The sequence below is a fragment of the Bombina bombina genome, chromosome 6, assembly GCF_027579735.1.
Source record: "Bombina bombina isolate aBomBom1 chromosome 6, aBomBom1.pri, whole genome shotgun sequence".
In the NCBI taxonomy this organism is placed as follows: Eukaryota; Metazoa; Chordata; class Amphibia; order Anura; family Bombinatoridae; genus Bombina; species Bombina bombina.
In genome coordinates this window covers 127,629,378-127,655,695 of record NC_069504.1, presented here as the reverse complement: position 1 = coordinate 127,655,695, position 26,318 = coordinate 127,629,378, and the positions used below count along the sequence as shown (strand labels likewise).

The 26,318-nt window shown below is 36.0% G+C and overlaps 1 protein-coding gene across 3 annotated transcripts in view; it reads left to right on the top strand.

The window, feature by feature from the left end:
* The window catches only part of CELSR1 (cadherin EGF LAG seven-pass G-type receptor 1), a 258,025-nt gene that overhangs the window by 125,964 nt on the left and 105,743 nt on the right, over positions 1-26,318 (top strand). For all 3 annotated transcript variants that reach the window (XM_053716613.1, XM_053716612.1, XM_053716611.1), the window contains exons 3-5: positions 9,232-9,454; positions 10,953-11,068; positions 15,854-15,942. In XM_053716613.1, the coding sequence (XP_053572588.1) occupies positions 9,232-9,454; positions 10,953-11,068; positions 15,854-15,942 (428 nt within the window). The remainder of the gene's footprint in view (positions 1-9,231; positions 9,455-10,952; positions 11,069-15,853; positions 15,943-26,318) is intronic.

The window sequence follows — 26,318 nt, the reverse complement described above, 5'->3', positions numbered from 1 at the left end:
CTCCCAGTTCTCCACGCCTGGGATGTAGATCGCTGACAGGTGGCAAGAGTGAGACTCTGCCCAGCGAATTATCTTCGAGACTTCCAACATCGCTAGGGAACTCCTGGTTCCCCCTTGATGATTGATGTAAGCCACAGTCGTGATGTTGTCCGACTGAAATCTGATGAACCTCAGTGTTGCTAACTGAGGCCAAGCTAGAAGAGCATTGAATATTGCTCTTAATTATAGAATGTTTATTGGGAGGAGTTTCTCCTCCTGAGTCCACGATCCCTGAGCCTTCAGGGAGTTCCAGACTGCTCCCCCGCCTAGTAGGCTGGCATCTGTTACAATCGTCCAATCTGGTCTGCGAAAAGTCATTCCTTTGGACAGATGAACCCGTGACAACCACCAGAGAAGAGAATCTCTGGTCTCCTGGTCCAGATTTAGCAAAGGGGACAGATCTGAGTAATCCCTGTTCCATTGACTTAGCATGCATAGTTGCAGCGGTCTGAGATGTGGGCGCGCAAATGGCACTATGTCCATTGCCGCGACCATTAAGCCGATTACTTCCATGCACTGAGCTACTGATGGGCTTGGAATGGAGTGAAGGACACGGCAAGCATTGAGAAGCTTTGATAACCTGGACTCCGTCAGGTAAATCTTCATCTCTACAGAATCTATAAGAGTCCCTAGAAAAGGGACCCTTGTGAGTGGTAACAGAGAACTCTTTTCCACGTTCACTTTCCACCCATGCGACCTCAGAAATGCTAGAACTATCTCTGTATGAGACTTTGCATTTTGAAAACTTGACGCTTGTATCAGAATGTCGTCTAGGTACGGGGCCACCGCTATGCCTCGTGGTCTTAGTACCGCCAGAAGAGAGCCCAGAACCTTTGTAAAAATCCTCGGGGCCGTAGCTAACCCGAAGGGAAGCGCTACAAACTGGTAATGCCTGTCTAGAAAGGCAAACCTTAGGTACCGATAATGATCTTTGTGAATCGGTATGTGAAGGTAGGCATCCTTTAAATCCACTGTGGTCATATATTGACCCTCTTGGATCATGGGTAGGATGGTCCGAATCTTGAACGATGGAACCCTTAGGAATTTGTTTAAGATCTTTAAATCTAAGATTGGTCTGAAGGTTCCCTCTTTCTTGGGAACCACAAACAGATTTGAATACAACCATTGCCCCTGTTCCGTCCGCGGAACTGGGTGGATCACTCCCATCACTAAGAGGTCTTGTACACATTGTAGAAATGCCTCTTTCTTTACTAGGTTTGTTGATAACCTTGACAGATGAAACCTCCCTTGTGGAGGAGAAGTTTTGAAATCCAGAAGGTATCCCTGAGATATAATCTCCAACGTCCAGGGATCCTGTACATCTCTTGCCCAAGCCTGGGTGAAGAGAGAGAGTCTGCCCCCCACTAGATCCGTCTCCGGAAAGGGGGCCCTGACTTCATGCTGTCTTAGGGGCGGAAGTAGGCTTTCTGGCCTGCTTGCCCTTGTTCCATGACTGGTTGCCTTTCCAACCTTGTCTGTAACGAGCAGTAGTTCCTTCCTGTTTTGGAGCGGAGGAAGTCGATGCTGCTCCTGCCTTGAAGTTACGAAAGGCACGAAAATTAGACTGTTTGGCCTTTGATTTGGCCCTGTCCTGAGGAAGGGTGTGGCCCTTACCTCCAGTAATGTCAGCAATAATTTCCTTCAAGCCGGGCCCGAATAAGGTCTGCCCTTTGAAAGGAATGTTTAGTAATTTAGACTTAGAAGTTACATCTGCTGACCAGGATTTAAGCCAAAGCGCTCTGCGCGCCTGTATGGCGAATCCGGAATTTTTAGCCGTAAGTTTGGTTAAATGCACTACGGCATCCGAAACAAATGCATTAGCCAGCTTAAGGGTTCTAATCTTGCTCAGAGACTCATCCAATGGTGCTGTGCGAATCGCCTCTTCCAGAGACTCAAACCAGAATGCCGCTGCAGCAGTGACAGGCGCAATGCATGCAAGAGGCTGTAATATAAAACCTTGTTGAACAAACATTTTCTTAAGATAACCCTCTAATTTTTTATCCATTGGATCTGAGAAAGCACAGCTATCCTCCACCGGGATAGTGGTACGCTTGGCTAAAGTAGAAACTGCTCCCTCCACCTTAGGGACCGTCTGCCATAAGTCTCGTGTGGTGGCGTCTATAGGGAACATTTTTCTAAATATCGGAGGAGGGGAAAAAAGCACACCGGGTCTATCCCACTCCTTACTAATAATCTCTGTAAGCCTCTTTGGTATAGGAAAAACGTCAGTACACACCGGCACCGCATAGTATTTATCCAGCTTACATAATTTCTCTGGGATTGCCACCGTGTCACAATCATTCAGAGCCGCTAACACCTCCCCTAGCAACACGCGGAGGTTCTCAAGCTTAAATTTAAAATTTGAAATTTCTGAATCCGGTCTCCCCGAATCAGAACCGTCACCCACAGAATGAAGCTCTCCGTCCTCATGTTCTGCAAATTGTGACGCAGTATCAGAAATGGCTCTCGTGTCATCGGCGCGCTCTGTCCTTAACCCAGAACTGTCACGCTTGCCTCTTAACTCAGGCATATTGTATAATACTTCTTTCATAACATTAGCCATATCATGTAAAGTGATTTGTAAGGGCCTTGATGTACTTGGCGCCTCAATCTCACGCACCTCCAGAGCGGGAGAGGAAGGTACTGACACGTGAGGAGAGTTAGACGGCATAACTGCCCCCTCGTTGTCTGGTGATAATTTTTTAATCGGTACAGATTGACTTTTCAAAGTAATATCAATACAATTGGTACACATATTTCTATTGGGCTCCACAACGGCTTTTAAACATAATGAACAAGCAGATTCCTCTGTATCAGACATGTTTAAACAGACTAGCAACGAAGCTAGCAAGCTTGGAAATTACTTTCAATAAGTTCGCAAGCAATATAAAAAACGCTGCAGCGCTTTTAAAACACATAGTTGAGTAACAAAGAACTAATTCAGTTATAGTCAACAATTCTTTAAATGTATTAATTAGCAGAGGATTGCACCCATTAGCAACAGGATGATTAACCCCTCAGTACCCAAAAAAACGGATATCAAATTAATATTAAACGTTTTTATCACAATCTAACACACTGTCACAGGTCTGCTGTGACTGATTACCTCCCTCAAAAACGAATTTTGAAGACCCCTGATCTCTCTAGAGACGTCCTGGATCAAGGAGGAAGAAACAGGAAGACTGTACTAGAATTTTAACTGCGCAACAAGGCGCTAAAAAAAGGCCCCTCCCGCTCATTTACAACAGTGGGAGACCTGATATAACGGTTTCTATGCAGAAATATACGTTAGCCATGTGGAAAAAAAAAATCATGCCCAAAAGGATTTATCACCAAAGTACCTCACAAAACGAATAACATGCCAGCAAACGTTTTGAAAATAAACTTCTTTAAATGTCATGCAAAGTTATCACTAAGCCTGCAACCAGTCGCTACCACTGCAGATAAGGCTTAAGCATTATTTCAGTATTAACAGTATTTGCTCAGTCAAATTCTAGTCCCTAGAAAATAACTCTACTGTGCATACATTTATCAGCCTGATACCAGTCACTACTACTGCATTTAAGGCTGTACTTACATCATACGGGTAACAGCAGTATTTTCTTAGTCAATTCCATTCCCAGAAAATATTGTACTGCGCATACCTCATTTGCGGGGGACCCCGCATGCTATTCCCATGTTCTGAAGTTACCCCACTCCTCAGAATGTCGAACAGCCAGTGGATCTTAGTTACGCCTGCTAAGATCATAGAAAACGCAGGCAGTTTCTTCTTCCAAATACTGCCTGAGATAGAAAAACAGCACACTCCGGTGCCATTTAAAATAACAAACTTTTGATTGAAGAATAATTAAGTAAAAACTCCAACTCCTCCCGCGACCTCCTTCTTTGTTGAGGGTTGCAAGAGAATGACTGGATATGACATGTGAGGGGAGGAGCTATATAGCAGCTCTGCTTGGGTGATCCTCTTGCAACTTCCTGTTGGGAAGGAGAATATATCCCATAAGTAATGGATGACCCGTGGACTGAACACATTTAACAAGAGAAATTGGCTTTATATGCAGACGATATTCTTATATATCTATCAAACAGCAAAGTCAATCTCCCTAAATTATTACAAATTATAGGCCAATTTGGCTCTTTCTCGGGCTATAAAGTAAACACTACCAAGTCAGAACTATTTTGGCTTAGGAAAAATAACTCTTCCCCTAGCAATGTTCCTTTTTGTCTAGTTAAAGATTCATTTAAATATTTAGGTATCAATATCCCAAGTGAACCAAAAGATCTATATAAGCTTAACATTCTACCAGTCATCTCAATTTTCAGAGAAAAGCTTAGAAACTGGGTGAGTCTGCCACTCTCCATCTCTGGACGGATAGCATTATTTAAGATGGTTCTTTTTCCTAAATTGCTCTATGTCTTACAGAATACAGCAATAATGCTCCTAGAAAGAGATATACGATTAATAAATAGTATGCTCAGAAGATTTATCTGGCAAAAAGCTAGACCTAGGATCTCTTTGAATAAACTGTCATTTTCAAAAGTTTATGGAAGCTTTGCCTTGCCAGACATAAGGTTGTATAACTTGGCTTTCCTAGCGCGAATTGCAGCCGATTGGATCTTCTCCAAGGATTATGTGTTGAATAATAATCTTGAAGAGAAAATTTGCTATCCATACCTACCAACAGCTCTGCTACACTGTGAACCTAAAGACTACCCAGTGAATATTAGATCACTTAAAATGTTTCTTAACCCCTTGAGGGCCTGTAGAAGAATTGGAAAGCTCATAGATATAAATTGTTAGGTATCACAATACCTACCTCTAATAGGCAACCCCAAATTTCAGGCAGGCTTAGATTCATCTGTGATTAAAAACTGGTACACATCGGGATTGGACAAACTTATATATTTTGTGGATCAAGAAAGAAAATGTATTAAATATTTTGATGAACTTAAAAATAATTTCAATCTCTCCAATAAGGAGTTCTTCGTATACTTACAGACAAGGCATTATATTACAGACATAATGCGGATAACTAAATGGCGATGGGACTTAGTTAGTCTAGAGGACTGTCTTATATTGGTTAAGAACGGCTGATGTCTATCACCCCATGTTACCACTTATTGGGAGATGGCAAAGGGAAACACCTTCTCGAAAAATTAGCGCAGGATTGGAACCTAGACTTGGCGCAAGATCATATCGATAGTCAATTCATAAAAAATTCTATTGGCAGAGTGTCTCAGGCTACAATTTCTGCCACCTGGAGGGAGGCTCATCTAAAACTTATACATAGATACTATTATACCCCTGAAAAAGCATTTAAGCTTAAGAATTCAAACTTTGATAAATGTCCCAAATGCTCCAGGATGGCTGCAGATCTGAAACATATGATCTGGGACTGTCCACTGATCAGACAGTGTTGGTATAAAATGGAATTCTGGGCAAAGACGTCACTTAAAATCTCTCCTCTGGATCTCTCTCTAACCCAGGTAATATTCTGCTTAAATAATCAAGAAGAGTATAGGTCCAATGGGAATTTAATTATCTCAATTATCTTAGCAGTTAGATACTTAATTTTTAAAAAGTGGAAGTCAAGAAATTTACCAACAGTATCAGAAATTAAGAACTTTCTTAAGAAACAATGTATTCTAGAGCAGCGAGATACCAACATTGATAAGGAATCTGACATTAAGCTTTTTTTAAAAAAAATGGGCACCATTCATTAAATCACTCACAGAGACAGAAATTGATCAAATAATATTTCCCTTCCAAAACTCAGAGATGGTACTTTTGGGAATATGGTAAAGGAAGATGTATTCTGATTTCTCCCCTTCTCCTGTGTAAGGTGTGGGGGGTTCTTCCACCCTTTTTTTCCTTTTTTTTTTTTTTTTTTTTTCCCTTGTGTTTGTTGTATTGTTGTTCAGGGAAAACAACAAAGGGGGGGGGGGGGGGGGGAAGGGGAAAAATATACTCCAACAGGAAAACATTTGTGGATTGTCTATTGATGTTTAATTTTAGTGGTTTGTTTATTCTTTTCCTTGAAACTATATGAAAATGTATAAACCTGTTGAAATATAATAAAAATTATTGGAAAAAAAAAATGGTATTCTCTATCTAAATCATGAAAGAAAAAAATTGGGTTTAATGTCCCTTTAAGATTGTGAACCCTTGTTTTGGTATTTCTTTTTTTTTTCCTGGAAAATGCTTTCAGCTTCCACTGAAGTTCCTTCATATAGATGAAGGTTTCTGTCATGTCCCTTCTCTCCTCTAAACTATACATATTTAGATCATAGAGTCTTTCTCTTATGTGGTGTTTCGGTCCCAAGCCCGTAGGAATTGTAGAAAATATTTAAACTCTGTGAAAAAGTGAATTATGTGCTCACTTAGGCTGAATTCTACACAAATGTATGCACTGAAGTGTAAATTTGCTCCCAGTATCTCTCTGTCTAAAAAACTAAGATTTCAAGTGGAGATTACAAGTGGAGCGCAAAATTGTGCTTTCGCAAGCACAATATTTGCGCTCTACTCAGTAATACCAGTGCCTGCAAATGTGCACTGGTATTACAAGTAAAGCACAATGCGAATGCGATTTCGCATTGCATGAAAGCTTTGTGCTCACGAGAGCACTCTTCCAAAGGCCAGAACCCAGTGCAGGGGGTAAGTTGCACAGCGAAGTTTAAATGTATACTGTATGTATATGCTGATATACATATACATATTTATGTGTTAATATGTGTATATACACATATATTAACACATAAATATATATGTATATAAGCATATACATATATATTTACAGTTTAGACCCCATAGACCGCAATGTTGCAGTTAGGTACATGTAAAATTATAGTTATGCAATATTCATATTTTCATGTCAGGTTTGTGCATATTAGAATATGCTATTGGGCTTGCGCAAATGAAAATATGCAATCGGCTATTGTGTTTGCACGAGAGTGGGGTTTTATTATCCACTTTTTTTCCTCTCTTGACTACTATGGGGGAATATGTGAACGCGCACGCGATATTCTAAGTTCGGATTTTTGCACTCATCGGGTCACCGCTAGAGTGAAAGCAGTTTTCTTTCAACTCATATTACGAGCGCAACCCGACGAGCGCAAAAATCTTAATTCTAGCGCAATTAACGCTGAACTGGAAGCGTTAATTAGCACTCCACTTGTCATCTGGCCCTTAATGAGAGATAAAATGTTATGTTTAATGTCCCTTTTATAATATACATTTCTATACAATATAACCTAGGGGGATACATACATCTGTGATCCTTTCAAGATTAAAAAAGTATTCACAGATTGTTTACATAGTTAAAAAAGAATATTTTAAAACCAAGGTGTTGAAAATGCCAAAATAGTTTGAATTATGTTACCTTTATGTCATCAAAGACTTCTGTTTCGGTTAACTGCAAATGTATTGTCAGCATAAAAAAAAGTCTATTTATATTTCAGCCTGACAAACCTGATTCATCCAAGAGAATGTGTTTTTGGGTCACTTTTTTTGTTTAAGAATAGAATGTTTATTGAGAAGGTCATTTCATTAGCTGAAATACACCCCTCCGTTTTGTCTTTGATGAAAGTTAGACTAAATACATTTAACCTTTGCATATTTGTTATGTTTGTGTAGTTTATGATCATACGTGTGAAAGAATGTTTCATGTTCCCTCTACATTTTGTAGACTTACTTCTACCTCTGATTATTATTATTGCAACTTAAACTAAAAGGGACACTGAACCATTTTTTTTCTTTTATAGTTCAGATAGAGCATGCAATTTTAAGCAACTTTCTAATTTACTCATATTATAATTTTTTCTTTGTTCTCTTGCTATTTTTATTTGAAAAAGCAGGAATGTAAGCTTACGAGCCAGACCATTTTTGGTTCAGCACCCTGGGTAGTGTTTGCTGATTGTTGGCTACATTTCGCCAATCAGGAAGCGCTACCTAGGTGCTGAACCAAAGATGAGCCGGCACGTAAGCTTAAATTACTGCTTTTTTAAATAAAGATAGCAAGAGAACAAAGAAAGATTTACAATAGGAGTAAATTAGAAAGTTGCTTAAAATTGTATGCTCTATCTGAATCATGAAAGAAACAAATTGGGTTCAGTATCCCTTTAATAATTTGTGAGTCTGTAGGTATGTTAAAGGGACTTTAAGACCTATAATTTTGTGTAATAGAGGCTGACAACCATATCCGTAACCAAGATTTCTACAATATAATGTCATTTTAAGACACGTTTAAATTCACTTATGTTTTTAAATGTGCTGTTCTCTTGGTATCCTTTGTTAAAAAATAATTTGTACATATCCTACACTATTGTGAGGTAGCTAGTGTTTTCAGTTATCTGGAGCTGACTTTATCTATGTGTTTAATCTCTTTGCAGGAGTTAAACACACAGTAATATACAAGAAATAGTGCAAAATGTTCTTATATATTAGACCATTTATTCTTTTCACCTTTAAATCCCTTTAAGCAGTTTCTTTGTACATATATAGATAGAATAATCTAAAAATTAAAAGGGGGTAACATTCTGCCCCTCTTCTCCTGGAATTTATCAAGCACTATTTTAATCACGTATTAATATATAGCTATGACTACCTGGCTCAGCATTTGTCAAGCTCTGTGCTACACTAGTTTGTGTCTATATATTCTGTAAAGCAATTAAACTTTTTACCATGTTTTAAACTCACCAGATGTGTTCAACTTGCTCCCAGCAGTGAATTGCTGATTTTAACTATGCGTTTAACCTCATCTAGGTTTTATTTATATGCAAGTTATGCTATAAGAAATGTTCTTATCTTGTATTTCATATAATCTTCTTTTGATGACTTTTAAAATATCTGACTATCTGTATCTATCTGTTCATCTGTCTGGGAGCTTGTATATCACATGAACAAACCTTCCAAATCAATGCACACTGTACAAAAGTATTTGATTGAAGGCCATACTTTAATACAGGGGTCAACAAATCTGTTTAAAATCTAGGGACCAGTAAGGATATTTAAGAGCCAAACACAAGGGCAGGTTATTTACTGACTCTATAAAACTAGGGATAATTTATTTGTAATAAAATTAATAAATCAAATATTTGGAGAGAATATGAATTTGAAAGCATCCTGCATAGCTGGGCTAGACCAAAATATGCCCCTGACATAATAAAATATTATTATTTTTTCTCTCTTCACAGGAGAACATTGTGAAGTGTGCTCTCGGTCTGGGCGTTGTGTTCCAGGTGTCTGTAAGAATGGAGGTACCTGTATTAATCTGCTCATTGGAGGATTTAAGTGTGAATGTCCCCCAGGTGAATACGAGAGGCCTTACTGTGAAATGACCACAAGGAGCTTCCCACCTCAGTCATTCATAACCTTCAAAGGATTAAGGCAAAGATTTCACTTCACTGTGTCGCTGATGTAAGTACACACAGTGTGACCAGTACACAATACCATACCTCGTAACTGATCAAATAAGGAACCAGGACCCCGTTTAAGAGAATGAGCCTATAGGTTCAAGTTGAGGTCTTGGGTGGGGCTTGCACAAGATGTTTTTAGAAAGGGGTGTGGCTAATAGTCAGCAGAGACAGCCTTATACCATGATCACTGCAACATTAGTTAATTTCCCAGTTTCTTGCAGCTTTAGATTAATGGGTTTAAAGGGATATGAAACCCATTTTTTTTTCTTTCATGCAATTTTAAAGAAACTTTTTAATTTACTCAGTTTTTTTCCGTACACTTGGTATCTTTAGTTGAAAGCGGGAATGTAAGCTTAGGAGTCTGCCCATATAGCCACCAATCAGCAAGCGCTACCTAGGTGATGAACCAAAAATGGGCAAGCACTTAAACTTACATTCTTGCTTTTCCAAATTACAGATACCAAGAGAATGAAGAAAAAATGATCATTGATAATAAGAGTAAATTAGAAAGTTGCTTAAATAAAATTGCATGCTCTATCTTAAGACAAAAAAATTGGGCTTCATATCGCTTTAATAAGCCTGGAGTGAATGTTGTTGTGTAGTGGTGATCTGGCCACACAGAAACATGTTGCTGATAGCTGTCAAAGCTTGTAACGTCGTCAGTGGCATTACAGCTCATCTACTGATCATATGCATGTCCCATGCTAATGTACAAGTCTTACTCCTGATAGTTCCACAGGTGGAGTAAAGTGGGCTTTATTTTAATTTGCACAAAATACCAATATTTAGCAAAACGTTGAAAGTGAGTACATTACATACATTATATTATACATTTATTTAAGTTATTTACATTCACTGCAAATGCCTCTGTAAGAAGTGACATTAATCTAAAAATTTTATTCCCCTAAATAATTAATTAATGGATGCTGTAAACCACAATTTTTGCTGTAAAACATATGCTTGTACTATGCTCCCTAAAAATGCAAGTGTTGTAAATTAAGAACGCTGCAAAGTTGCCTATACCCTCCACATACTACCCAGTGATTACTGAGAGCAGTGCACAAACTCATTTACAGCTAGGCCTAATTAGTGCAACCAAGGGAGAAGAGAGAGCTGGTTTAGTAAATTTTCAGAATTTTGCATCATACTTAGGTTACAGAATTGATAGCTTTTCTAGGGGACAAGGGACAATAGGTTTATAGCATAAAGGGCATTCAGCAGCAAAAGCAGGCAAAATAAATAACAAATGTTTATAATTTTCATTGTGTCTAACATACACCTAACTGCAGTAACAGAACAAGGAGAGTGTTATAATTTACTGCATTCCTGTGTCACGTGCATATTAGTAATAGCTACATGATTGATTTATGCTGAGAAATATTACAGTTTTAGGGAACCTGACACTTTTCTATAGCTTATTTTTGTTCCGGACAGACTGACTTTTGACCCTTTTACTCTGTTATTAAATGGAAAGAATTTGTCTGCCTTTTGTATTTCAGGTTTGCGACCAGAGAGCGGAATTCTTTAATTCTTTACAACGGGAGGTTTAATGAAAAACATGACTTCATCGCTCTAGAAATAATTGAAGAACAGATCCAGCTAACGTTTTCTGCAGGTACCGTAAATAAATTCTGGTTAAAGGGACATTCTAGCCCAAAACTTTCTTTCATGCTTTAGAAAGAGCATGCTATTTTAATTTGCTTCATTCTCGTGATATACTTGGTTGAAAATCATATCTAGATATGCTCAGTATCTGCTGATTGGTGACTGCACATAGATGCCTCTTGCTATTGGCTCACCCATGTGCATTGCTATTTCTTCAACAAGGGATATCTAAAGAATGAAGCAAATTAGATAATAGAATTGTACCTGTATTGTCTATCTGAATCATGAAAGAAATATTTTGGGTTTCATGACCCTTTAAGCCAGGGGTCTATGTACTTAAACTTATTTTTTGAGGTAGAGGATGGCAGAAGGTTGCAGTGTATTTCTATTTTTTACCATTAAAATATACCTGCAATATTTTCTCATGTTAAAAGGAAATTTAACCTTTATGATTCATATAGAGCAATTTAAAAAACAACAACATTCTGTTATGAAATTTTCTTAGTTCTCTTGGTATCCTTTGTTGAATAGTAAATGTAGGCTGAACGTTTGGTAGCGTGCAGGTGTGTTTAGTGGTCTATGGCAGCAGAGTTTGCAACTATGTATAGCTTTGCTCTAAACATTGTTGCAAGCACTGATACCAAAGGGCTAAAGACACAGGCATTCTTCTGAGCTCACCTAAGATTACTCTTTACCAGAGGATAAATTGGAAAGTTGTATAAAATGTCCTGCTCTATCAAACTGGTCTAGTTTACAGGACCACTAAGTACAGTATAATTGCATAATTAGCAAGTGCATAATAAAAAGACAAGGCAATAACACGTACTCTGAATTACCCTTGTATCATGTGACAGTCATCAGCCAATCACAGACTAGTATACGTATAACTGTGAACTTGTGCACATGCTCAGTAAGATCTGGTGCGTCGGAAAGCCTGCATATAAAACATTTGCAAAATTTGATAATGGAAAAAAATTGGAAAGTGTCTTAAAACTGCAAGCTCTATCTGAATGATGAAAGTTTATTTTAGCTTTAGTGTCTCTTTAATTTTGACTTTACTGTCTCTTTAAATTTTGAAACAGATGTAAAAAATTACATAAGAAACACTTTTTTTCAGAATGGGATAGCAGAATTTAAAGGGACATGAAACCCCCAAAAAAATATTTCATGATTTAGATAGAACATACAATTTTAAACAACTTTATAATTTACTTCTATTATCTAATTTGTTTCATTCTCTTGGTAACATTTGTTGAAGGAACAGCAATGCACTAATGGTTTCTAACTGAACACATGGGTGAGCCAATCACAATCAATATATATATGCAGCCACCAATCAACCGCTAGAACCTAGGTTCTCTGCTGCCCCTGAGCTTTGCCTAGATAAACCTTTCAGAAAAGGATAACAAGAGAAGGAAGCAAATTAAATAATAGAAGTAAATTGGAACGTTGTTTAAAATTGTATTCTCTATCTGAATCATGAAAGAAACATTTTGGGTTTCATGTCCCTTTAAATACTTATTAGTAATTTTGATTGACATTGAGGAACTAAGTTCTGTGAGATCCTAATACTAAAACCCTGTGCTTGTGATATGGTAATTGTTCTTCATTGAATTAAGGTGCCTTGCATCATTCTCTGTTTGCTCTTTAACATGTACAAACCTGAGTTGCGTTTTCTGAGACCCGTAGGATAAAATGACACATTTATTTATCTATTGCTAGTTATAAGTTGGTTTATTGGTATTTTAAAACTAAGCCACGACTCCCAAAGTTTTCCTGGAATTATGCAGAAGCTTGTTGCCATAAAGGGTGTGTGTGTGAGAGTCTAAAAACAGTGTTGTAGATGGAAGCCTAAAATAAGTTGTTGCTTTAGATGTTTTAATGGAGTGGTTTGTTCATTGTATTAGGATTGCACAGACTAGTTTAGAAGGGTGTGTAACTGGAGAAACTGGATTTTGTGCTTACTGCAGTAGAAGCAAAGACCCCAAACTGCCTCTTGCAAACCATCTTTCCTATCTGTAGGATGTGGAACATGCATATGAAATCTATGTATCGATGTGGAGTGCACACACCAAAAAATAAATGGGAGATGTTTCAAGCCCCACATTTCAATGCAATCCACCTACTATATCTAGTAGTGTCTAAATCTTAAATAACAGTAGGTATTGGTGTGCTGTGGGGGAAGGGAGTTGGTTCTACCAGGAACAAAAAAAAGATTTTTTGGCCTCAAACATCTGTTGGACCTGTCTTTGCAGACGGATCTTCTAGAGTCTTAGTGGCCATCAATAAGTCTTATATTTTGGTGTTTAGTACCACAATTACCTCTATAGTGGATTCCTACATTGGTAGCAAATCTCTTGCCCCTTTTTAGGTTGAGTGTAGCTACTTCATTAGCAACCTCTAGGGCAGGGTGACCAGATGCCCCCTTATTAACAGGATTGTTTTTTTTTTCAGGGACTGGTCCGATTGCCCCCTCAAAATCTAAAAAAGCAATGTTAAGTGTCCATTTGTTAAAACTGTAAATCATTTGTGTTTGCAGTCCCTGGCCCTTGCATGGTGTCATAGCACAACTGCATTGCACTTGACCACACAGTTTAGCCTTTCAAAAGCCCCAGTGCCTTGGAACTACAGTTCCTTGCATGCCACACTACAGTAAGATAGGAAGAGAGTTCTTTACATTGAAAAAAATTGTTATACAAAACCAAAATCAATAAATCATCAATTAATATTAAACCTTTAGTTACACTATGGGTTGCATAATAAATAATAATAATTCTTAAAATTATTTAAATAATAATAAAAATAATACATGAGTGCAGACGAAACACACTGGCTATACAATATCACAATATCCAAGTCAACACAACATGTGCCTTTAAAATAGTGGGTTCCATGTTTTTCAGCTGGTGACATGGCCCATTTAAAATCAAGTTATACACTATGGGTAAAAAAATAAAATTAAAATATTATTCTGAACACTATTAACTTGAAATTCAAGGTAGATTAATAACTACCAAGAAGGTCAGTTAATGTTGCAAATTCCTAATCCAGATTTACCTTTCTTGTTGAATGCATCTCTGCATATGTTTGAGTTTCCTTAGAACGCCTTGCCTTTATTTACTCATTTTTGTAAGGTTCAGTAAATGTTTGTTTTCGTAAAGCTGTTGACCTGTAGAACATACTGTTCGAGTGTTTGATTTGGAGAATGTCTTCAGGACATTTTAGTGTGCTAAGAAGCAGTTTTACTTACCTTTAGTGGACTTTGGAACTCTCTATAGCTATTCATTAGCATAAACTTTGCAAGAGGTTTTTCAGTTTGTTCATGTTCTATGGACCACATTTCACAGCTTTTGTACAGCATTATTGTAATCTACATTTTAGTTCATATATATTGGGCTCCAACAAATAAAGCTACTATACGGATGCCCATTCCAAGTTCAGTATTTCCCCTACTTGTTAAGTATGTTAATGATATAGAAACAAAGCATCAATTAAAAATATAGAGATTTATTACAAAATCAATTTAAAAATGAATGGACATAATTAAAAAAAAAAATCTAAAAAGGAAAATATGACATGGTACATTGTAAGTGGATGACCTTAGGGATTTTATTTCTGTATGGGTGATGAGGTTACCCCTTGCCCAGAATACCTAAAAATCTATAGCTTCACACATGGCTGCAAAAGTCATATCCTAGTCATCCATACCCCACACCCTTAACTCTGGGTCCTGTTTTTATGGGGTGGTTGAAATGTTGGGAGATACTTAGATAAAGTAGCCTGCTGAAAATATCATTAAAGGAACATTGTACTCCACGAATATCCACCATCCTTATAAAATAATAGAATTCAAACATGCAGGGTTTTTTTTGCATGAAAAAATAAATAAAAAGTTAAGCAAAATCTATTTAAATTTAAATGGATTTATTGAATGTCTGATGTTTTCAACTAATATTTATTGGTTGTTAGGAACAAATACTAAATTGTAACTTTCAGCCAATGAGTATCAACAGGAAGTACCTATTAGCCAATAAACATTAGTAGGAAGTACATAACTGAAATCAATACTGATACCATATCAATTTCACATTGTTGAGATGCTGATCTTATAGGAAGTGTCTTTTAATTTGAGAATTGAGGACAATTATTATTTATCAGCTGACACTAACAGGTTTCAGGTTGCACAGTAAGTGCTTAGACACAACTGTGTCTCTTTATGGGATTAAACAGGCTCTGGAAGAAATTAATATTTAAAGGTCCAGTAGATTTGCATAATCAACAGATGCATGATAAAAACACAATGCAATAGCACTTTAGTCTTAACTTTAAATGAGTTGTAGATTTTTTAATGACAAATTTCAAAGTTATGTCTATTTCCATTCCCATGCATCATGTGACAGCCATTATCCAATCACAAATGCATATACGTATATTCTGTGAATTCTTGCACATGCTCAGTAGGAGTTGGTGACTCAAAAAGTGTATATAAAAAAAGACTGCACATTTTGTTAATAGAAGTTAATTGGAAAGTTGTTTAAAATTGCATGCTCTATCTAAATTATTTAAGTTTAATTTTGACTTTAGTATCCCTTTAAGAGTAAAAATTCAAATTAAAAAAAAAAATCAAACTATTTTCTCAGGTTCCTTGGATAAGGAAATCATATATTATTCTACAAATACGTTTAAACAAATACTATGATCATTGTTAGTAAAAAAAAAATTAAATAACATTCCTGGGATATTTTGGGCACAAATCAGGGAGCTGTTTAAATACTAATGTCTAATTTTATTACAGGGGAAGCCACCACTAAAGTGAGCCCTTATATAGAAGGAGGAGTAAGTGATGGTCAGTGGCACTCTGTGCAGGTGCAGTACTATAACAAGGTAAGATATCATATAACTTAATTTTCACCATAAAAATGTGAACCTTGAAAAAACAAGTATTATCAAGATGTTGTTTAGTTTGAGTAACTAATAAAGTTGAGTTTGACTCTGAGAAAAAAAAATGCAAATTACAATATTCACAATTATTTCCCTTTTCCCTGTGTTTTCCTAAACAGAGTACAATCAATTTACATCTATATTAGTAATTAAGTTTTTTATTTGGTGCATTTATATCTCGGCTTTTTTAAAACAAATGTTTATATGCTAAAATGAAAAAGAACATTAATCTTTTAAAGATGCAAGGACGTTCTATATCATCCTAACTGCGCTGGCCTTTCATTGAAATCTTGCAATCACGTGCACGATTGCGAGATTTCAATTTGTTTACATCAGAATGTTGTTCTGATGTAGACAAATTTAACCCGGCACTAAAGGGTTAAAGGGACATGAAAAAACATTGGAAAGTTGTTTAAAATGTTATGCTTTATCTGAATCATGAAATAAATATTTTGGCTTTCGTGTTCTTTTAAATTCTTCTTGTTTTTGTGTAAGAATTGTTCTTTGTCCCTAGAAAGGCCTTCAAGCAAATTCTCTAACGTCGGTTTTTAAAATGCTACAAATTGCCTAAATCTAGGTTACAGAATTTGCTTTTTGGCTGCTGTACAGAGGGAAAAAAAAAGTGATTTACTGTCCCTTTAAGCGCTCAATCGCTACACATATTACACAATGACTGCTATCAGCATAGATTAAACAAAAAAGCCCCTTGATAGCTGGAGACGGCACAGGTGGAAAGCTGCCCTGCTCTCCTGTTTGACTGCTGTTTTCTTTATGACTAATTGGAACATTTAACCAGTAGATTTAAATTGTACATCATCGTGTTTAAATTTAATTTGATTTCCAAATATCACAATTAGCAACACAAATTAAATTCTACAAACAATGAGCATGTACTTATATGAGTAAATCTATGTATACTGTTAACCTATATATCATTTACAATATTTTACATATTTATGTATACAATGTTCCTTAAAAAACAGATTTATGTTTAAAGAATGTAAGCTTTTTTTTCTTACAAACTGGCATATTTTGTCTAAGCAGTGTCACAACATTAAACTGTACTATCTACATTGTAAACAATAATGGTCTATGCCCTTTTAGTTTCAGAGCTGCAGATAGGATGTGCTCGGTGGCCTATCTGAAATACGGTTTTCACTGCAGTGTAATTTGTTGCTGGTTTCATACACATTGTTATTCTGTATCACTTTAAACCATTTGTGTCATTTTGTCACACAACCTTGCTTGAGGGCTTAAACATGAAACCTAAAATGTACTTCTGTTATCAATTCTGCTTCACTTTCTTTATGGAAGGAGCAGCTGTGCACTACAGGGTGCTAGCTGAATACATCTGTAAGCCAATGACTACAGTCATATTTGAGCAGCCACCAATTGGCAGCTAGCTCCCAGCTCCTGAGCCTACCTAGATATGTTTTTTCAACAAAGGATACCAAAAGAACAAAGCAAATTAGATAATAAACGTAAACTGGAATGTTGTTTAAAATGATATACCCTATCTGAATCGTGAAAGAAACATTTTGGGTTTCATGTCGCTGTAATGCCACAGTAAGCTGCGGGTGTAATACATGTCCTTGTTCAGTCCATTTGCTCAGACAGCAAGACCCATGGTTTCTAGCAATTAGTACAAAATATCAAAAAAAAGTTTTTAAAAATTCTATGGCTATTTTACAGTCTAAAATGAATACAGCTCACGTTTGATCACCTACTGTATTGTACTATATTTGTCGCACCTTCTTATACAGAAATGTAGAGAATGTCTCTAAGCTCTCTACAAATAATAATAAGCAATCTAAGGAGCTTACGATGGAAGATTTGTCTTTGAGCAAATTCTGCTAAGACCTTGTAGAACTGATGTATAACTCAGTAGCATCTTGTTGGTAGAATAGGTTTTATTGGGTATGCACACTCTCTCATTGGTGTAGTAATTATAACTGTGGATACTAAACCTACAATTTTTTTTTCATGATTCAGATAGAGCATACAATTTTAAGCAACTTTTCTAATTTACTCCTATTATCAATTTTTCTTTGTTCTCTTGCCATCTTTATTCTGCTAAGACCTTGTAGAACTGATGTATAACTCAGTAGCATCTTGTTGGTAGAATAGGTTTTATTGGGTATGCACACTCTCTCATTGGTGTAGTAATTATAACTGTGGATACTAAACCTACAATTTTTTTTCATGATTCAGATAGGGCATGCAATTTTAAACAACTTTCCAACTGACTTGTATCCTTAAATTTGCTTTGTTCCCTTGGTGGTATTTTTGAAAAGCTAAACCTAGGTAGGCTCAAACTGATTTCTAAACCGTTGTAAACCGCCTCTTAGCTCAGAGCATTTTGAAAGTTTTTCACAGTTAGACAGTAATAGTTCATGTGTGTCATATAGATAACATTGTGCTCACGCCCATGGAGTTATTTAGGAGTCTGCACTGATTGGTTAAACGGTATGTCTGTCAAAAGCACTGAGATAAGGGGGCAGTCTGCAGAGGCTTAGATACAAGATAATCACAGAAGTAAAAACATATATTAATATAACTGTGTTGGTTATGCAAGACTGGGGAATAGGTAATAAAGAGATTAGCTATCTTTTTAAACAATAAACATTCTGGTGTAGACTGTCCCTTTAAAAAGCAGAAATGTAAAGCTTAGGAGCCAGCCTATTTTAGGTTGAATCTGAATCATGAATGAAAAAATGTGGTTTTAGTATCCCTTTAAAGGGACATCATACTCATATGCTAAATCACTTGAAACTGATGCAGTATAACTGTAAAAAGCTGACAGGAAAATATCACTTGAGCATCTCTATGTAAAAAAGGAAGATATTTTATCTTTATTTGAAATGCAAGAATGTAAGTTTAGATGCCGGCCCATTTTTGGTGAACAACCTGGGTTGTCCTTGTTGATTGGTGGATAAATTCATCCACCAATAAAAAAGTGCTATCCAGAGTGCTGAACCAAAAAAAAAAAGCTTAGATGCCTTCTTTTTCAAATAAAGATAGCAAGAGAAGGAAGAAAAATTGATAATAGGAGTAAATTAGAAAGTTGCTTAAAATCGCAGTCTCTATCTGAATCAAGAAAAAAAAATTTGGGTTCAGTGTCCCTTTAATGTTTACCTTCTGTTGCTGTGGCCAATTAGAGACATATATAAGCAAGATCCTGTACATAACAACCAATCACTATGCAACGTGTAGGAGTGCCAGAGTTGTGCATTCTAAGAAACGCACTCTAACCTCTCTGGGAATTAAATTACAATAAAAAATTCACCATGAACAATAAAAGTACATTGCAAAGTTCTTCAATTATGTATAATTGGATATTGTTTGGGCAACTAAATTTTGAGTTTAATGTCCTTTTATTTTAAAGCCACTTATTTTGCTATTGAAACTAACAGACCTCATGTTTGTGCGCAGCTTGTTAATAGTTTAGAATCTGATTGGCTGATAAGTACAACTCCTATAGGTCTATTGGAGAACAATAACTCACCATTAGGAATGGGCGAATGTGTTTTTATTCAAATTCGAATGTTAGAACTAATGTTATTGTAGAAATTTGATTTTCATAATAGAATGTTGATAAGAACAAATATTCTTAAAAATTCTATTATTGAATGTTATTTACAGTTTTTGAATGTACCTTTCGAATTCGAATCTGACATTCGAAATCGAATGTGACATTCGAATATTACATTTATAAAACACAGTTTTGTACTAGAAATATTATTTCAAATTAAAATGCTACATTGAATGTAACATTCAAATTCAAATATTACATTTTTACAACACAGTTGTAGACTAGAAATACTATTTCGAATTCGAATGTCACATTTGAATTTGAATGTCACATTCGAATATTACATTTATAAAACACAGTATTAGACTAGAAATACTATTTCAATTTGAATGTTACATTTGAATTTGAATGTAGCATTCAAATTTGAATATTACATTTAGTAAACATAGTTGTAGACTAGAAATATTTAGAATTTGAATGTGAGATTCAAATTCGAATGTCACATTCAAATTCGAATATTACATTTCGAAATTGTATGTGATATAAAATACATAGCTAAACATTATATTATTCGAACAAATATTTTCGAATTTTATTCAAACATTCGAAAACAAAAATAGAATATTAGAATGTTATATAAACATTCTAAAATTGATTCGAACGAATTAATGTATCAAAATTCGTTTTAAATTTCGAATTTTTAGAAACATTCGCCCATCACTACTCACCATACTAACATAAAAATGAAATGTGTCAATTTTTTCATCACATGAACTTTTTTTTCTCTAGAAACAAGACCAGTAATACATATTAAAATGTGTGCTTTAGATTTAACTAAGAATAAAAATACTTTTATATCTCTTTAACAAATAATCCAAGTTCCAACTGTGGACACAATGACTACATTTTATGGTGTTCCTCTGTGTTCCTTTTACTGATTTTTGTCTACTATGAATGATATAATTTAAAAAAATAATTGTTTGTTCATTGGTGGAAGAGAATATTGCATTGTTCTTACTGCATAGAAAAAAAAATATTAGTAAAAAAAATTGTTCTTTTTTGACATCTAGTAGGTGACGCTTATGGCTGTTTTGCATTTAATTTCAACCCTGAACAATGAAATGAAACCTAAGGGTATGAGGATTCTGGAAGGTGAACCAAAGGTGTGTCGGGACTCGTAAATACACCTATCAGATTTCACTTGCGTATTAACTTGACTTGTCAGCTTCACATTAGCGGAGTATTATGTTACACGCTGTACATGTGAGGATGATGGGGACATTTCAGGAATGTTCAGTCCTTTACAATGACTCTATATCTCCCCTTACCCCATCTTCCTCTAGGTCAATAGGCAGCAGTCTGTCTATGGAGCCCTTTATTATATCCGTCCTGGATATTAACAATGATACCTTTTGAAGTTAATCTATGACTAATTATCAGTGCTTAGCTGCAGTATTGAGTATATCATGAGTGTGCTTTAGATCTGTGACCTTTTGTGGTTGCATTCGGGACACTGATGTGTGATCTTCCTATGCTCATTACACAATATTGCTCCCAGCAACAATTTCTCGAATTCTTAATGTTCCCATAATCAAAGGGATATTAATATGCTAATATATGCCCAGAATATATCAGCAATTAAGCACTGCAAAAATAAATGTTTTAGGAGAATCTAAAACTGCCAGCAATATTGTTTTTGTTTTGCAATCCAGGGACATACTCCTTGAAAAACTGTTTATTTTATCTTTTTTGATGTGGCCAGTTAGATACGGATATTAGCTCCTGCACATATTGAGCAATCCCGGTGTAGCCTGAAGCAAGGTCAAGGATCTGGACCCTGCTCTCCAGTTTCTCTGGGGCAATGGTGAAAAAAACAACAACATTTATTTACAGCAAATAAATTACATGTTGTGCTTAATGTCCCTTTAATTGCAAATGTTACATTTTCCATATGTATTTGTATATATGAATATTTAGGTACCTTTAAATAAAGAGAGAGAAAAAAGGTTTTTATTCTAGCAAACTAAGCATCAAAAAGCTCGGAGAGCAGTAATGAAGTCAGTGACCCCAGGACAATGTCTTCAAATTCTGTCTTTAGTTCAGGGATTTATTATGATAGCTCATTATGCTATTCATATCTTCCATAAAAATAGAGATAGTGAGCTTGCACTCCTTCAGGTTACAGGAGGTTAAAGGGACCTAAACCTCATAATTAATATATATATATATATATATATATATATATATATATATATATATATATGTGTGTGTGTGTATATATATATATATGTGTGTGTGTATATATATATATATATATATATATATATATGTGTGTGTGTGTATATATATATATATAATGTGTGTGTGTGTGTGTGTATTGTAATGTTTGTATTCAAGATTGAAATACATTCATGTCTCTTTGATAGTTTAGTTTACCATAGAAGGATAAGGTTAATGAGGAAAAACTTTCTGTTATAATGGGACTTTAAACATACCTAATAGTATTAATGTGTCCCCCACGCCCCATAGAACGTATGTATTAGGCTAATACATACGTTCTATGGGGAGTGGGGAAACACATTATTTTTAGAGCTAAATTACAGTAAAAGCAAGCAACATAAACAATACTTTTCTGGGTTTAAAAGTTTTTGGGGAGTTAATTTGATGTTTTTTGTCCCACGAAACAGGATCAGCTAACAAATAGTTAAGCATGTTGAAGTGATATAAAACTCAAAAATGTTCTTTCATGATTCAGATAGAGCGTACAATTTTAAACAACTTTCCGATTTACCTATATTGTCAAATTTGCTTCAAGTAGCAACAATGCACTACCGGGAGCTAGCTGAACGTGTCAGGTGAGCCAATCACAAGAGGCGTATATGCTGATCCTGAGCCTACATAGGTATGCGTTTTAACAAAGAATACCAAGAGAACAAAGCAAATTAGAAAATAGAAATATATTTGAAAGTAGTTTAAAATTGCATTCTCTATTGGAATCATGACAGTTGAATTTTGAGTCTCATGTCCCTTTAGCGTTGCATAAAGAGGCACAGTGAATATTCTATGGTACAAAATAAATTACATTATCCAAAATGAATGTATTCTTGATTCTATTAGCTGATTGGAGCAGTAAGAGAAGAAAACCTGGTTTATAAAGTTTAAGTTTTTACAGTGCTTTTGTCTTTTTCCCTTTTTTTTTTCTCTCTCTCTCTTTTCTTTCAACAAATAAATGCTGAACATTGAGCTTTTACACTTCCCAAATACCGTTCACAGCTTTTTATTCAAGCAGTGTGTGGTTCTGCCTAGCTATTGACTTTTGGGACAAATGTAACCATGAACCATGACAGCTTGATGTTAAAGGCATCACACATCTGTCTCCTAGCAACGTGATGCAAACAATGAGATCACTGAGACCCATATCAGTCTGCATGGGCACTAGTAGCTGTGATGCAATCTAATTCCAGATTTAACAAGTTGTGTGCCAGATTACAATAGGCATCCTGAGTTATAAAAGCAGAACACTTTCATTTATAATAAACTGCTGTGTGTATGGAATTTGATTGCACTATTGCAAACCTTTAAAGGGATATGAAACCCTATTTTTTTTTTCTTTCATGATTCAGATGAAGCAGTCAATTTTAAGCAACTTTCTAATTTACTCCTTTATTAAGTTTTCTATATTCTTTTGGTATCTTTATTTTTAAAAGCAGGAATGTAAGCTTAGGAGCTGGCCCATTTGTTTTTGTTCAGCATCTGGGTGCTCTTCCTGACTGGTGGCTAAATGTAGCACTTGCTGATTGGTGGCTAAATGTAGCCACCAATCAGCAAGTGCTTTCCAGTGTCCTTAACCAAAAATGGGCCAGCTCCTAAGCTTACGATCCTGATTTTCAAATAAAGATACCAAGAGAACTAATAAAAAATGATAATAGGAGTAAATAAGAAAGTTGCTTAAAATTGCATGCACAGTCTGAATCATGAAAGAAAAAAATGTGGGTTTCATATCGAGTGCTAAGCACTTTCCCACCTGGGTGCTAAGATTTTTTTTATTTTTGTTTTATTTTTTAAACAAAATTTTTTTAACTTTTTTTTTTATCAGACCCCCAATACTTACACTGTTGGAAATGTTAGGCGATTACCTTTCCAATAGTCTTGGGGGTTTGTAACTGCTAAGATGCCTGAGATACAGGCTTCTAAGCAGCATGCCCCCTGCTCCTATACTTAACATTAAGTATAAATAAAGTTGCGCGGTGACGTCATCACGTTATTGCGCGTAACGTCACCACGCAAAACAGAAAGCCCTGGCGATGCTGTCACTCTATAGGCACGATCGCCAGGGTAGGAGCGGTTGGGAGCCCCCAGATCTCCCTCAAGGTGGGTGAGTGCTAGTGACAGCTCTGAGTCGTCATTAGCACCAGAGTGGGAAACTCTGTGACGGCTCAGAGCCGTCATTAGCACTGAAAGGGTTAAGCCCACAAAGCTGTTAAACATGTAGTTATAAAATCCACATCAGAATGTCAATGCACTGAGCTCCTGAGATACATATTATTATTATTATCATTAACATCAGTTATTTGTAGATCACCAACAGATTCTGTAGCGCATTGACCAAGACTGGCTGTTACACTCATATGTTGCCCCAAAGTTACTTAACCCTTTGAGTGCTAAGCACTTTCCCACCTGGGTGCTAATATTTTCTAAGGTTTTTTTTTATTTTTTTTACATTTTTGAAAAAACATTTTTTAACTTTTTTTTTTACAGACCTAACAAAGGTTAGGCGATTCCCTTTCCAACAGTGGGTCTTGGGGGTCTGTAGCTGCTTAGATGCCTGAGATACAGGCTTCTAAGCAGCATGCCCCCTCCTCCTATACTTAACATTGTTAAGTATAAATAAAGTTGTGCGGTGACGCCATCACGTTATTGCGCGTGACGTCACCGCGCATCACTTGAAGCCCCGGCGATGCCTGTCACTCTACAGGCACGATGGCTGGGGTAGGAGCAGTTAGGAGCCCCCAGATCTCCCTCAAGGTGGGAGAGTGCTCATGACGGCTCTGAGCTGTCATTAGCACCAGAGTGAGAAACTCTGTGATGGCTCAGAGCCATCATTAGCACTCAAAGGGTTTAACCATGTCCAGCACAGGGGTGTTTGAGAGTACTTTAAAGGGACACAAAACCCAATTTGAAACAACTTTTCAATTTATGTATATTATCTCATTTGCTTTGTTCTTTTGGTGTCCTGTGTTGAAAAGCATACCTAGGTAGGCTCAGGAGCCCCATTGCACTGATTGTATCTAATTGGTGATTGGTGGCTTCACATTTATGTCCCTTCTCACTGGTTCCCCAATGTGTTCAGCTAGCTCCCAGTAGTGCATTGCTGCACATTCAACAGAGGATACCAAGAGAATGAAGCAAATTTGATAATAAAAATGATTTGGAATGTTGTTTAGAATTGTATACTCTATCTGAATCATGCCAGGCAAATCTGGGGTTTAATGTCTCTTTAACAGTAGTTAGAAACAAAGCAGTACAATAGTAAAATGTGCTAGAGCATTAATTACTTCTGAGCTTGTATATCCTTTAACAATGGTTCTTTAGTACATGCAGAGTTTTCTTGTAATTGACATTTTTACTACATTGTAGCAAAGACAGTTGTTAAAAGGATATGAAAGTCAAAATTAAACTTTCATGATTCAGATCGACAATACAATTTTAAATAACTTTTCCTTATAATTCTATTATCAAATGTACTTAATTCTATTAGTATATTTTGAAAAGCATACCTAGGTAGTGTCATGTGCAGCAATGCACAACTGGGAGCTAGCTGTTGAAATGGTGGCTACAAACATATGCCTCTTGTTATTGGCTCACTAGATATGTTAATCTAGCTCCCAGCACTTCTGCTCTAGCGCTCCTGTACTACTCTAGATTTGTATAAAAGTAAGAATTGGACACCATGTATGTATGCCCCTCTTGGTTGGCGCACTGCCCATATACTTATTTGGAGCTGCGATGAACCATGTATAGGTGCATAACTTTGATAATAAGTTTAACGTCTTAGCAGTGGCTTAGCACATAGGAAGGGGAACTATTAAAAAAAATACTTTCAAAATCTGATATTTTATTGTTTAACCTTTTACCAATTACTTATATGGACACATTTATTTTTTATATATGCATAGTTTATATCTGTAATTAGGCTCTACTTTCTAAAAAGTTCTGCATAACAAATTCAACCTTTTAACATTACAATCAATAAGAGACAATAAAGCACAAATAACACAATCCTATTAAGCACAGTAGGAGTCTTTTTTGAGGTAGATTAGTGATCTGTGCTTGGTGTCCTTTTCATTATACAACAACTAAAGGATCTGCTCTAAAATGTGACTTTCATATGGAAAAGTGAGTAGAAATCTGTTCACAGTAGACCCCTTCTAAGCAGATCTGCATGAGACAGTCTTTGTCTTCCTGCTGGAATTGTAAGGAATGCCTTTAGTAATTCATTGACCTGGATCCTAAGAAGTGACACATTTAATTCACTTTCTACTTGACTGCCCACTGGGCTATTGTTTGCTTTGGGTATGTGCACAAAAAAACAGGCTCTGAGGGCAACTTCCTGAGCTACAAATATTAGTACATTAGATCATCTCTCTGTGCATGGATCCATAGATTTCTACCCCAGGTGTAGCACGAAGAATCACCAATCTCACATTAAATAATCTTTTACTTTTTGTGCTAGCTCATTTTAGTTCGGTTGCAAAATAAAAGGTTTTTCAATCTTTTTGATGTTTAA